The 13,076-nt window shown below is 59.5% G+C and overlaps 6 protein-coding genes across 6 annotated transcripts; 5 read left to right on the top strand and 1 right to left on the bottom strand.

Annotated features, from left to right (window-relative positions):
• Window positions 1-31: 31 nt before the first annotated feature.
• On the bottom strand, window positions 32-346 carry COLE_02676 (uncharacterized protein; the record flags this gene model as incomplete). Its single annotated transcript, XM_018424171.2, has 1 exon — window positions 32-346. The coding sequence occupies one exon, from the start codon at window positions 344-346 to the stop codon at window positions 32-34; it is 315 nt and encodes a 104-aa protein (XP_018276213.2).
• Window positions 347-998: 652 nt separating this feature from the next.
• COLE_02675 (uncharacterized protein) lies at window positions 999-2,504 on the top strand (the record flags this gene model as incomplete). Its single annotated transcript, XM_018419761.2, has 5 exons — window positions 999-1,312; window positions 1,347-1,852; window positions 1,889-2,053; window positions 2,088-2,239; window positions 2,274-2,504. 5 exons carry the CDS (start codon window positions 999-1,001, stop codon window positions 2,502-2,504), a joined length of 1,368 nt encoding a protein of 455 aa, XP_018276214.1.
• A 794-nt stretch (window positions 2,505-3,298) lies between these two features.
• COLE_02674 (uncharacterized protein) lies at window positions 3,299-4,002 on the top strand (the record flags this gene model as incomplete). The annotated part of the gene is made up of 2 exons (XM_018420516.1): window positions 3,299-3,388; window positions 3,550-4,002. 2 exons carry the CDS (start codon window positions 3,299-3,301, stop codon window positions 4,000-4,002), a joined length of 543 nt encoding a protein of 180 aa, XP_018276215.1.
• A 1,937-nt stretch (window positions 4,003-5,939) lies between these two features.
• COLE_02673 (uncharacterized protein) lies at window positions 5,940-7,796 on the top strand (the record flags this gene model as incomplete). The annotated part of the gene is made up of 5 exons (XM_018426939.2): window positions 5,940-7,274; window positions 7,341-7,420; window positions 7,452-7,504; window positions 7,536-7,643; window positions 7,675-7,796. The coding sequence occupies 5 exons, from the start codon at window positions 5,940-5,942 to the stop codon at window positions 7,794-7,796; spliced, it is 1,698 nt and encodes a 565-aa protein (XP_018276217.1).
• Window positions 7,797-8,574: 778 nt separating this feature from the next.
• COLE_02672 (uncharacterized protein) lies at window positions 8,575-10,259 on the top strand (the record flags this gene model as incomplete). The annotated part of the gene is made up of 5 exons (XM_065626225.1): window positions 8,575-9,103; window positions 9,140-9,642; window positions 9,679-9,791; window positions 9,825-10,019; window positions 10,109-10,259. The coding sequence occupies 5 exons, from the start codon at window positions 8,575-8,577 to the stop codon at window positions 10,257-10,259; spliced, it is 1,491 nt and encodes a 496-aa protein (XP_065482494.1).
• Window positions 10,260-12,281: 2,022 nt separating this feature from the next.
• Window positions 12,282-13,039, top strand: COLE_02671 (uncharacterized protein; the record flags this gene model as incomplete). Its single annotated transcript, XM_018424172.2, has 3 exons — window positions 12,282-12,355; window positions 12,411-12,701; window positions 12,790-13,039. 3 exons carry the CDS (start codon window positions 12,282-12,284, stop codon window positions 13,037-13,039), a joined length of 615 nt encoding a protein of 204 aa, XP_018276219.2.
• Between the last annotated feature and the right edge of the window lie 37 nt (window positions 13,040-13,076).

Here is a 13,076-nt window from a genome sequence, read left to right as displayed (position 1 = left end):
GCATTGTGCGCTAAGCATTGCGCTCTAATCATTACTCATCATTCTCATCCTCCCGGCCTCTTGAACAGCATGATAACAAAATCATTGCCACCCCGGCAAACCAGACTGACTCACGCTCTCTCCGCTCTCTGCCATCCGTACTTGACTTCCAATCCAAATACAGGTTTCCAGGTCTGAGAAGGTCCCACCTCCGCCCATCCTTCAGCTCGCGCCTGACCTGTCTGACACAGAGATATATGGATACATTGGCAGGCAGGCTGGTTATAGGTGCAGCCTGCTCCATTAGGTTCCAGTCGCTCGAGCTGCTTGGCAGGTTTATCAAGTAGCGGCTCAGTGGCAAAGCCATCAACATCCGGTCGTGGCGCTTCCCGCCATCCCGCTAGCCCGCTCTGGGGGCAAGTCGAGCCTCCTTTGGATACCAGTCGGTGACAAACGAGTGCAGTGACTGAATTATCCTGCCCGTTTGCATTTTGATAACTTGCACGGTACTACAGTACATACAAGCAAAAGTGAATGCGAGATCTGTTGGGCATCCTGGTGCATCTGAGCAAAATAAAAGAGAGGCAGCACAGGCGATTGTATGATGTCACTGCGGTCCGATCAGCCGGCCAGCAGCAGCCAGCGCCGCGCATCAGCCGCATTGAACCACGAGGCCATGCTGGTGGAGGTCAGCGGGAGCAAATTCGGTGGGGTCAGCCGGTAAGCAAAGCGCGTATCCACCACACCAGCACCAGCCGCCCAAGCAATCCAGCGCCTCATTCTTGCTTGTCCTTCCATCCTCCTTCCACTCTACTCTACCTCTGCTCCGACATCCACCTCGATTCTCCACCTTGCACCACTCACCATCTCGTGTCAGTTGCTTGGCTGCGTTATCCACAGTCTTGCTGGCTTGAGGAGCTCTATCAACCCTTCCCACCCCCATCATCTGTGCCTTGGCCCCTCCCCCGACTCATAGCTCTTCAGTCGCCGCAGCGCCGCTCATCCGCCAACCCGCACCTATGTTGGCACAGCGGAGGTCGTCATCGCCCTTGTCATCGGCCTCGCCGTCGCCACTGCAGCTCCCGACAGAGAGCACAGTACCGCTAACGGCGCTCAATCTCCCGACAGCCGCCGCGGACGAGGACGGCATTGTGGGCGGCAGCAGCCCTACCACATTAACGGAGCCGCTCACGGAGAGTGAGCTCACAGAGGACGAGGAGGAAATGGACGAGCACAATCCCGTTCCGGAAGACGATGCGCTGGACGCGCTATCGGACATTGGCGATGACGACGAGGCTGATGGCAACTTGCAGGCGTTAGCTGACAGGCGACGGTGAGTGTGTGCCAAACTGTGCGCTGACATCCAGCTCTCCCGACGGTTCCTCACTTTCTCCATCTCCATCCCTCACTCCACCACCCCCCTCTGACCCACCGCACCCTCAAGCGCTTCCGTCCTCTCCACATGCGCAGGCGGACGGCAATGACGATACACCCGTAGTCAAGCTCGACGACGACGATGAAGACGACGCTCTTCTTGCAGACGACGAAGCAGTTGAAGAACACGGCGCCCACAAGGCTGATCTTGACCCCGACAGTGGGGATGAGGAGCTGACCCCTGAAGCAGAGGAAGGCGATGGCGACATCACCATGCGCGCAGAAGACGCCGCAGAGGTCGCTGCCGCTGGGAACGGGGACGCGACAGATGCCCAGGACAGCCCAGTGAAGCATGAGGCGGGAGATGATGGTGATGTCGAGCTGGAGGAAGAGCCAGCCGAAGCCGAGGCTCAGGCTGAAGAACCACAAGAAGAAGCAGAGGAAGAGGCCGAGGCCGATGCTGAGGAAGAGGCGGACGAGACAGACGCGCCGGACACCGGTACGTACTGCGCGCTATACCACGCTAATGACAAAGGGGCTGTACAGTCTCGAACAGGCCACTCGTCGCACGCGCCGCTCCCAACGCCAGCAGCTATCCGCGCGCTGTTCGCGCTGGAGGTCAAGTTTGCCGCATTGCGCGACCGGCTCTACGTCGAGCGATTGGAAGAAGCAGCGCGCGAGGAGGAGATGATTTTGAATGGTGAGTCCGCTGAGGCGAGGTTGCTGACGTCAAGGAACACATCCGGCTCTCATCCACCTGAACAAGACATTACAAACGCGACGCGAGCGGCTGCATGAAGTAGCCTCACGGAGGCACCAAGCAACGATCAACGATCTAGGCACCTGGCGCAAGATCGAGGACAAGATTTCCTGGTCGACGTGGACAGTGAGCGGGCTAAGCAGGGGCAAGCTGACCTCAGGATCAACGAGACCAGCTTCACTGGGACGAGTTTGAGTCAACCTGGAGCAAGCGCCGCCGGCTTGCGCGCGAGAAGAACGAGTTGGAGACACCTAAAGTTTACCGACCGGTCCCGCGCGTTGACCGGCCGCCGAAGCCATTTGACTGGTCTGCTGGCGCAGTGCCGCCAAAGCTGTCGACGGAAGATGCGTTACAGGATCTCAAGCTCATGGACGTACGTGCCATGAGTTGAATGAGCTAACGGCAGGCACGAAGGCAGCAACAGCAGCAGCAACAGGCTGCCTTTCGCCACGCGTCGCCGATGTATGGATCTTACGCCCAATCGTCGTCATCATTGTACCCCTACCAGGCCGCGCAGCATCCCGCGAACTATCTTCAGAGCGACCAGGCGCATCCCGAAAGGCGGCACCAGGACCCTATGTCGGTGCAGCGGCCAGCGCAGCAGCAACAAAGACCCACCGCGAGTCAGCACACCCAGTCGCACGCGCACGTGCCAGAGGTATCGCGCATGCCCGTAACGTCGTCCATCGGGCCATCACGCCCGCCTCCACAAGCCCCTCCCCGAAAGGTGGATCCGTATCCCATTCCACCACGGCGCGACGCTGCATCAAACGGCGGGGGCGTTAATGGGCACGCGCGGCAGCCGCCACGACCATTGGCGTCGGCAAATTCGCCCGCATCACAGTCCGAGGCGAAGCCGGCTGCTGGTCCAGCGTCCCGCTATCCTGGCTTCACTGAGTATCTATCGGGCTCGCATATGAACAAACCCGCGCAGAGTACTGCGCCTGCGCCAGGCGCCGCCCTCGTGCGCCCTGCGTTCTCGCCGCAAGTGCCGGCAGGGAGCGCGCAGCGCTCATAGTTAATAGTGGCATGTCACGCATGTATTCACCCGAACAATGCATCTTGCTGGTCAGTCAGGTCTGGCGGGGAATGAGGTCATACTCGGCTCCTATTGGACCGAGGGTGGGGCATTGTTGTCGTCAGCAGCCTGGCAGCCAACGTGCTCTCTCCATCATACTCTTCGCCATGACGAACGCGCTCGCTCCGTTCACGCTCAAGGGCTTCTATCTGCTTACGTGGGGTACCGCGCTGGGCACGAATGCCTGGCACCTTGTGGTGAGTGCGATGCGCTGAAGGTCGCTGTGACCCCGGTGTGATTTGGGTCTCCCATCTTGTCCTTTTCATCCTCTCCGCTTTGCATTCTTCACAATGCTGCATTGCCCATTCTATCCTACGCCCTCCTCCTATACCTGCCACTTCCCTCCCACTAACACCAGTCCTCGCACAAGGCCTACACGACGCTGGACCGCGAGTCCTTCTCGCACCTCCAGGCCTCGATGCACCCCGCGTACTTTGGCACCAGCACCCTGCTCTCGGGCGCGCTCCTCGCGACGCACCTCTACTTCCACCCGGTGCTCCTCCGGCGCGCGGCGTGGTGGGGCCTCGAGGAGGGCGTGCAGGGTCTCCTCATCCTCGGCGCCTTCGTCCCGCAGCTCATCAACTGGGTCGCTGTGGGCCCGCGGGCCATCCGCCTTTTGTATGAGCGCCACCGCGCCGAGCGGTCCGGCAAGGTCGCTGTAAGTGAGAACGTCGGCGTCGCTGACCCCCAGCCCGCCCAGGACGTGGCTGCCGCCAACTCGGCGTTCTCGACCATCCACGGCGTCAGCAGCACGCTCAACCTCGTCTCGGGGCTTTCGCTCGCTGCCCTCGGCCTCGCCGTGAGCATGTAAAGGAGGTACTCGTAGGATTTGCATGAACGCCGTTGGGTCTATGATAATGTACAGACGGTCGTGGGCAAGGGGCATGGGATGGCTTCAGTCAAGTATGGAGCATCTTGGCACTACAGTGCTCTGCGCTGGGCCGGTACCACGGGCTAGTCTAGTCTGGCTAGGTGGCAGTCAGAATGTTGGCGGTCGGAGCCATTCAGTACCCGGGGTAGGCCGGTCGACCGGGGGCTGGCGAGGGGGACGGGTAGTGTTGCGGTGGGGGCGTGGGGTGACCAAAGCCACCATCTGCAACGACTTGGGCTCGCAGGTCTGCGTCTTAACGTCAGCACACTTCAATGTGAGACTTGTTGTGCTTCTTCGCACGGCCTTAGCTTCGCTTAGGGATCGACTTCGCCACTCACAAGGGTCATTGTATGCCATCTGCATTGTCCGGCTCGGCTCAGCGTGTGCGTGAGCGCCGGGCATGTCACCGTCAAAGGCGCCGTACGCGTCGACGCTCGGGCGTGACATGGCCGTCTGTTCCTGCTGCGCGAGAACACCGGGCCGTCCGTGGGCGTAGGGCCGTGGCTGGGCGTACGCATCGTCCAGGCGCGGAGCAGGTGAAGCCTCGTACTTGTCCGCAAAGACGTCGTCGTCGCCGACAGGATCATAGGGTCGGCCCATGCCCGACTCCAGGGCACCGGGCGACGAGGGAGGAATGAACGATGGCTCCTTGTGGTTGCGGCGGTCCTCACGGAACGCAAGGCCCGAGAGGATGAGGAGGCCAATCCACGCAGCGAGCGCGAGCCAGCCGATAATTCCGCTTGCTTTCTTAGTGCGGCACCAGCCGCCGAGGCCGTTCTTGTAGTCATCGCCGAGGTCCTCGGCGCGCTTGTCATCGTCGGGGTTCTTACAACCAGGGTTGCTCCATGCCGAGATGGTGACCACAAAGGCGGCGATGGCCTGGAGGATAGTGCCGAACACGTGCAGGATGAAGGCCGCACGCGCCTGAGAGAGGAACTGCGCCGGTCGACGGCCCTTGTCCCACCTTCCGTCAGATCAACACACAGCAATCAGACTCACCGATCGTAGATCAAGGGGATAGACAAGAGAGCAATGAGGAGCGTAAAGTCAAGCAGCAGAAGGAACAATGTGAACCCGGTTCCGCCAGACACGCTGAACCACTTGCCCTGGAAGGCGGCGACAGCGGCCATCGTGCAAATTGCGAGGAAGGTGAAGAAGATTGCAACGGAATGCAGGATAAGGTTGGGCTTCGACAGCGACGGGTTACGGTACGTTCCGGCTGGGACGCTGTCATCGTCGTTACCATTGCGCAGACGATGGAGCCCGCCGCCATCGTTGTCCTTGCTAGAGACAAGAGCGCCGGCGAGCTTGTAACGCGTCTCCTTCAATCGTTGCACTGTTGTCAGCTGCCACCCGGAAGACTGAGAGTCCAGAACTCACTCATCTTGGATCACGATACTTATGGAGTGGAGCTGAGTGTAGGCCGAGCAGCAGTGCCGAGTATATGTGTGGGTGTTTGTAGGTTGCTGGAGGTGAGACGTTGAGATAAAGTGGCGAGGCACTGTACAGTAGCGAGGTAGCACAGAGATAAGAGGTTGCTGCGTGATGGGAAGTTGAGAGGAGAGAGAGTGTGCGACGGCAAGAGCTACGGCAGTTGTGAGGCAGTGTTTGCCTGCTCTGCTGGGTGGACGGGATCAAATGTCAACTGACGCGGCTGCTTTGAGGCGATGAAATGACGTTCATCAAACATTGGGACCCTGATTTTGTGCTGAACGCGCCCTCGGCCCTCCAATCCCCTCCTCCCATACCTCCTCCATCCACACAAACAACCATACGGCCCCGCCAACACGCGCCGCAGCAATCGCACGACCCAACTTCGCCTAGTATTCAAAGACTACGTCTTCACACCTGTGCGCCTTTGACAGACCGCAGTAGTCATGGGTCTCTCGCCTGCTGTGCGGCTTCTCGCAGGATTGTCGCTTGTGGTCTCTGCCACAGCGGCCGCTTCCCAGCTTAACATCGTTCCTCTCCCAGCAAAGTACGCGACGGGCGACGCGGTTGTGTGCCTTACTCACGACTTTGAGGTCAAGTTCGACAATGATCCACCCCAGGACTTGATCAGTGCCGCATCGCGCATGGTTAAACGTCTGAGATGCATCCAACACACCTACCTCTCGCCCTCACGCGGCGCCGAGTTCCTGGCCAATGGAGGCTGTAATGGGTACATTGATTCTTTACACCTTAGCGTCAGCAACCCGGGGACCGTCTTCGCCCATGCCACAAAGCCGATCGGGCAGCGAAACGAGACTTACGAGCTGTCTGTACCAACGAGCGGAAAGGCAACGGGCAAAGCCGAGACTGCACTTGGCGCATTCCGCGCCCTCACAACCTTCGAGAACCTCTGGTTTACGACGCAGCTGGACCCGGGCATGTCACTTCAGGTACCCCTCGACTGTCCAGCTCGGATTATTTTCGCTCCCTTTGCGCCTTACAACATCAATGACGCGCCTGCTTTCCGTTGGCGTGCCGTACTTCTCGATACGTCTCGGCACTTCTTCCCGTTGCCCTCCCTTCGCGCGATGCTCGACGCGATGGCGGCGGTAAAGCTCAACGTGTTTCACTGGCACGTCACGGACTCGAACTCGTGGCCGCTGGATCTCTCGGCGCTGCCGGAGCTGGTGAGGGGCGCTTATTCCTCCCAGCAGATTTACAGCGAGGACGACGTGCGAGAGCTGGTCACGTACGCTGGCGAGCGCGGCATCGACGTGGTTTTAGAAATCGATACTCCCGGACACACAGCAAGTATCGGGGAGTCACACCCCGATTTCATTGCATGCCTCAATGCGCCTTGGAAAGACAACGCCAACCAGCCACCGGCCGGACAGCTGCGTTTCGCGGACGACGCTGTGGTAGACTACACGACGGCCATCTTTACGGCAGCAGCAGAGCTTTTGTCGAGCGCGTACTTCGGGACGGGGGGAGATGAGCTGAACCTGCGCTGTATGCGTGACGATGGTCCGACGCAGGCGACGCTGAAAGAGAAGGGCTGGACACTAGAGGACGCCCTGTTGCAGTTCACAAATCGTACACACGCGGTCCTGCTGAAGAAGGGGCTCACGCCCATTGTGTGGCAGGAAATGGTCTTGGACCACGGCGACCTGAAACTCAGTGTTGATACCGTGGTTGAAGTGTGGCTGAGCAGCGCTCACACGCGTGCTGTATTGGACAAGGGTTTCCGCGTCGTCCATGCCGCCTCAGACTTCTTCTACCTCGTATGTCCTCTCTTCTGCTCCGACCGCCATCCAACGGCTCGGTGCGCAGTGCGAAGCTGATGTCAGGACTGCGGTCACGGGGGGTGGCTCCCTCCGGGCGGTAACAGCTGGTGCGACCCATTCAAGCCGTGGACAAAGATGCTTTCGTGAGCCGTTATAGCTTTAGGCCTGACATAGATTCGACCCGTACGCCAACGTTGCCGACTATCAACGCCACTTGGTGCTGGGCGGTAAGACAAAGTAGCTTCGAGCTGACCCGAGGCCAGGTCTCGCTGTGGGCCGAGCAGACGGACGACGCCAACCTCGAGAGCGTGATGTGGCCCCGCGCCGCCGCTTCCGCGGAGCTCTGGTGGTCCGGTGGACCCGGTGGTGCGTCTTCTCGCTGTAATAGCTGACACAGACACCATTAACGCTCTCCCAAGAATGCACGACATGAGATACCGCCTGCTTGGCCGCGGCGTGCGCGCCGCCCCTCTCCAGCCCGAGTGGTGTGCCCTCCGTGCTGGCGCGTGTGTGCTGTGACGGACCTGGCGGGGTGCGGAGATAAGGACGCGGTGCCTAGGTAAACCCTGCGCCGTTCAGCGCGTCTAGGCTTTCCTACCCTGGCAATCCGCTCGATGTATGCATGCTTAAGTCAGAAGATAAAACTTGGACGTACCGCCGTGCTCTAACCTGTAGCATGCATCTGTTGGTAGCATCTCGCGTCAACAAGGTATGAGGCGCATCCTGCACTGCAATTGTTCAGCGTCTGCGCAACCAAGATGCAAGTGGCGGGCGATGGGAGGGTGCTACCATACTGCGAAACGGGGTGCACAGCTGGAACGTGGAATGGCGTGGCGCTCACCCTGGGACGAAGGGCGCGCACCGCCATGGCGCCAAGATGATGGTCCGTGATCACCACCACCTCCTGCACCTCTTGACTTCTCTTCTTCTCTCATCTCTCTATCAACCTCAGCTGCCCACATCTCATCTCCCACTCGCACTCGGACGGTCCTCCGACGGCTGCATAGCTCCGACCACTCTCAGCGACCTCCTTCACAGCCTCGTCAACAGCTGCCTTGTCCTCCACCCAAGACCTCCACCCTCCTGTTTCGGCAGAGTCCACTCCGCATTCTCATTCTCAGTCACCTCCATGTCCAACGTCTTCCCTCCTCAACTCGAGCGTAAGAACTCGGACCCCGAGCCATACGCACCGCTGCTCGGCGGTGCCACTCCACCCGGGATTAGACAATACCAGGATGGGTACCGCGACCAACCAGGACCAAACGACTACCACGAGCAGTCTCACAACTATCAAGACATGCACAACGAGCCGTACCGGCAGGGTAGCGACCCCTACCGCCAACCCGTCGACAACTACAGGCAGACGAGCGGTGACAATTACCGCCTGAACGATGGTCCATCCGACCACCGTGACCCTTACTACGGCGAGAATGGGCGCTATGATGAGCGGTCAGGCGGCAACGACGCGTTCCGCGCAGACGAGCCTGACCCATTCGCACGCTCGCCGAGCCGCGAGGCGCGCGAGCGCGAGCGCGAGAGAGCAGACCCGTACGCTGGTTCAGATCCCTACAACCCGTACGGCAATAACGCCAACAGCGGAGGCGATATCGAACTGCGACCCATCGCTGCGCAGAAGAACAGCCGGTTCATCCCAGCACCAGCTGCTCTGAACACGAAAGATACGCTGCTGTTCGCCACAGGTCTCGACCGCGTGTTCCGTTTAGTGGGAGTCAAGATGGGCGAGTCAGCCGAGCAGGTCGTTCAGCGCCGTCATCGTGGGATGCCTGGACAGCGGTGGCCGGTGATGGCATATCTGTTGACCATCAGTGAGGTTTGCGGCGCGCGCTCGTGTTGACGCCCAGTCATGTGCGCTGTCATGGTTTATGAGCTCGTCGCCAATAACAAGGCGCAGGGCACTCCAATCTCGACAAAGCCATACTTCAACTTCATGATCGGGCCGTCGTCGACCGTCTTAATTAACATTGGCGCGCGCTTCGCCCCTTGCATGCGCGTTGTGCCTGGCATTTCGCCCACTCTCCAGATGGGATGTCCCAGCAACACTGCCAACCCGCCAACAGAGCTGTGTACCATCGCTGAGATCTGTGGGCACGGCGGGTTCCCAAGTGGAACGCCTGACCAGTCATGGCGCCTTTTCAGTCCAATCTTCCTGCACGTTGGCATTATCCACTTGCTCGTCAACATGTTTGCGCAGGTGACCATGAACGGGCCAATGGAGCGGATGATGGGCACCATTCCTTGGCTGATCGTGTACATTGCAGGTGGAATCTACGGCAACTTACTGGGTGGCAGCTTTTCGCTCGCAGGCATCCCTTCGGCTGGTGCGAGTGGCGCCATCTTCGCGATCGTGAGTGTGCAGTAGTCGACAACTCTAACCAGCCAGGAAGCTTGCGCTATGGTCGACCTTGCACTGCACTGGAAGTACGAGGCACGTCCGAAGTTCAAGGCTATGATGTTCGCTCTTGAGTTCGTATTAATCGTGGCAATGGGCTACATGTGAGTGTCACCTGCGTTTTTTCCTGATAGCAGCCCCTTTGCAGTTGACGGCCTGGCTCACCTGGGAGGCTTCGCAATGGGACTGATGCTCGGAATCGTCCTCGTACCGTCGACGCCCGAGACTAAGCGCTACCGCATGATCGTCTGGGGATGTCGCATTGTTGCGCTGCCGCTTGCCATTGTGGCGTTTGCTCTGACTACCAAAAACTTCTGTGAGATCGTCGTCAAGTACACTGCTGACTTTCACAGACAGCGACGACCCCGTAAGGCTCGACCCGCTAATCGGGTGACGTTGGCTGCGCATGCTGACCTCAGAACGCGGCTTGCACCTGGTGCCGGTACCTGTCGTGCATCCCCACGTCGGCCAACAATCAGTGCAAGGGCACGGTAAGTCTGTGTGGGAACGAGTCACAACATGACCTTTGTCGCGGCGAGGCACACACCGTTTTGATTTCGTATCTGATCTGACTCTCAGGGTCTGACCATGACAAGCACATAACTCGTGAGCTCGTGAGTTTGCCAGCAACAAGAACAATGGCGGGATGGATGGCGCCAACACGGAGGAATGTGGACCTCCATGTACCAGGAGACGAGCAAGGTCATACTGGAAATTCGGGCGACACTGTCGTGTGCATAGAGACTGTAGAGCGCTGGCGCCGCAAACTGCATACCGCGTTTGCCCCGACTTATTCTGAGGCTTGACTAGGTAATATGACATTGTTGGCGTGTGAACTTGGAAGCGAGTGCTTGGTGGAGGTGAAGTGCAGGAGGTGACTAAGGGATCTGAGTTTGAGCACATGCAAGTGCTAGAAGCATGGTCGTGTTCTGCCGTCGTCTGTGCGCTACGAACGCCACGGGTCACCACTGGTCCGCCACGGGGCCCGTGCGGTGTTGGTGACTCGCCGAATGATCGCTAAGTAGAAGTGGCGGAGTGGCTCACGCAAGTGACCCACTGCATCTCCATTCTGGAATAAGGATGTAGCCGATATCTTAGAGCGAGCTACACCCGCAGGGCACCCGCAGGGCACCCGGATGTCTACCAGTTACAGGTGAAGCCCGAAGGGTAGCCATCGTTCGGTCGGGACCCCGCAGGCAGCAAGCTCGGACAGGATGTAGCCGGCGTCGCCGTTGCCATGTCTCACCAATCACCAAGGCGATAGATCGGAGCCACCGATGTGAGAGGCCGATCACGACCGACGCCTCATGATCGGTGCGGTGTGGGGCTTTTCCATAGGGCGTGGCAAGTGTGGAGTTGCTCGGGGCCCGCCGTTGTCGGCGTGGAGTCTCGGGGGGTGCAAACAAGGCCTTGGCGGAGCGATGGCATCAGAGGGGGGCTGGCACCACCGGCCAAGCAGGAACTCGAGGTACCTCCGTGGTCCGACATCGGTGCTGGCGTATGGCACGGTTCCGCTTAGTGAGCGACCGGGGCAGCCGGGGGTGACACGGCTTTACGCGGCGGTGGAGGCTGCGATGTATCCACTCAGGAGGCCAGGAGCAAGGCAATCACGTTTCGGCGTCTCTCTGGGCCAAAAAGTCCGTGCCCTGCCCCACGTGCCTGTACCAGGTGGCGCTGCCGCAACCTGCTGACGTACGCCAATGACTTGCTCCAATCTGACCGCAGCATGCTCCATCATCACGCACCCACAACTGGTGAGGTGGTAAACAACATACAGACGCAGAGACAATAGAATGAGAACAACTGAAGCTGCCACAAAGAGCTTGCTCACATCCGCGGCTGCTGGTAATGCAGACGTAGTCTGCATCGAGGATGAATGACATGTGACCGACAGTGGCGTACGGACTGCGGTACGTTAGCGTACATCTGGGTGCTAAATTCGTCACCGACGAATGCCAGTCCAAGCCACCACCGTCAGGGTCTGCGCTCCAGCGCGAGGAGGGGAGCTCGACGAAACGAGTGCCTTGTCGACCCCGGTCCGCCGAGTGTCGGCCACTCTTGTCCCCTCTATTGCCCCCGCTCGAAGAGCGGCGGAGCAGATTATTGGGTGTCGCCGCTCTTGCTCTGCACAACAGCTGACACGACCGATGGGCCGAGGAACGGCGCTACAAGCCCAGCGGCCCCGTGGGAGGTGGGAAAACGCGCGTCGCGCCCAAGGGGCTGCAAGCTGTTGCCGCAAATGTGTGGGGGCGGGGTCGTCCACCGGCGGCATGAGGCGCAGAAGGAGAGGGCGCACCACACCGCGCGCACCAACGGGTCGGCCCCGCTTGTTTCCTTATGAACTCTTCGAAAACAAAGCTTTAAAGGCGGCCGGTTTTCTCATTCTGGTCTCCTCATCCTTCGACTCGCGTCTCCCTTCTTCTCGTCACTCTCTTCTCTCTTTCTTGTCTACCTTTACACACACCATGTCCGAGGTCAACGGCAACCAGGGCGTTCTCAAGAACGAGCTCAACAACTCGGGCAACGTTGAGGCCAACAACGGCTTCTCGGGCGGCAGCGCTGTTTCGCGCTTCATCACCCCCGGTGGTAACCCCATGGACACCTCGCAGCCGGCGTTCCCCGTCTTCCACCGCAAGTTTGCCAACCCGGCTCCTCTCGGTCTTCTTGCGTAAGTGTTGACACTCACTGCCTCGCTATTGTTGAACTTGTACTGACCCCCTCAGCTTCGGTGGTACCACCTTCGTCCTCTCGCTTTACAACGCGCAGGCTCGTGGCGTCAAGCACCCCAATGTCATTCTCGGTCTCGCTCTCGGCTACGGTGGTCTTGCCCAGATCATCGCTGGTATTGAGGAGTGGGCTTGCGGCAACACCTTCGGTGCCACTGCCTTCACCTCGTACGGCTCGTTCTGGCTTTCGTTCGCCTGCTTCTACATCCCCCAGTTCGAGGTCCTCGCCGCCTACCCTACCGCGCACGAGAGGGAGTCTGCGCTCGCCATCTTCCTGACGATGTGGGGGTGAGTACCAATCCACGGATTCCCGGACACACGTGTGCGAGGGCCGTGCGCACGTCGAACGCCGATGACAATTGTACTGACGCCCCAGTATCATTACTTTCCTCTTCCTCCTCGGCACTCTTCGCTCGTCGGTCGCCCTCTTCCTCGTCTTCTTCTTCCTTGACATCACCTTCTGGGTCCTCGCCGCTGGCCACTTCACCGAGAACCACACCGTCACCAAGGCTGGTGGTGGTCTTGGTGTCGTCACCGCATTCGTCGCCTTCTACACCGCTCTCGCTGGTATCCTTACCAAGGAGACCTCGTACTTCCTCCTCCCCGTTGGTGACCTCTCCAAGTAATCTCATTTCTCCCTTGCCTCGGATCATGTGGATCGAT

Source organism: Cutaneotrichosporon oleaginosum (genome assembly GCF_008065305.1).
Source record: "Cutaneotrichosporon oleaginosum strain ATCC 20508 chromosome Unknown ATCC20508_contig02, whole genome shotgun sequence".
NCBI classification, from domain to species: Eukaryota; Fungi; Basidiomycota; class Tremellomycetes; order Trichosporonales; family Trichosporonaceae; genus Cutaneotrichosporon; species Cutaneotrichosporon oleaginosum.
Note: the sequence above shows the minus strand (reverse complement) of the source record. Positions and strands in the feature narration are given on the sequence as shown.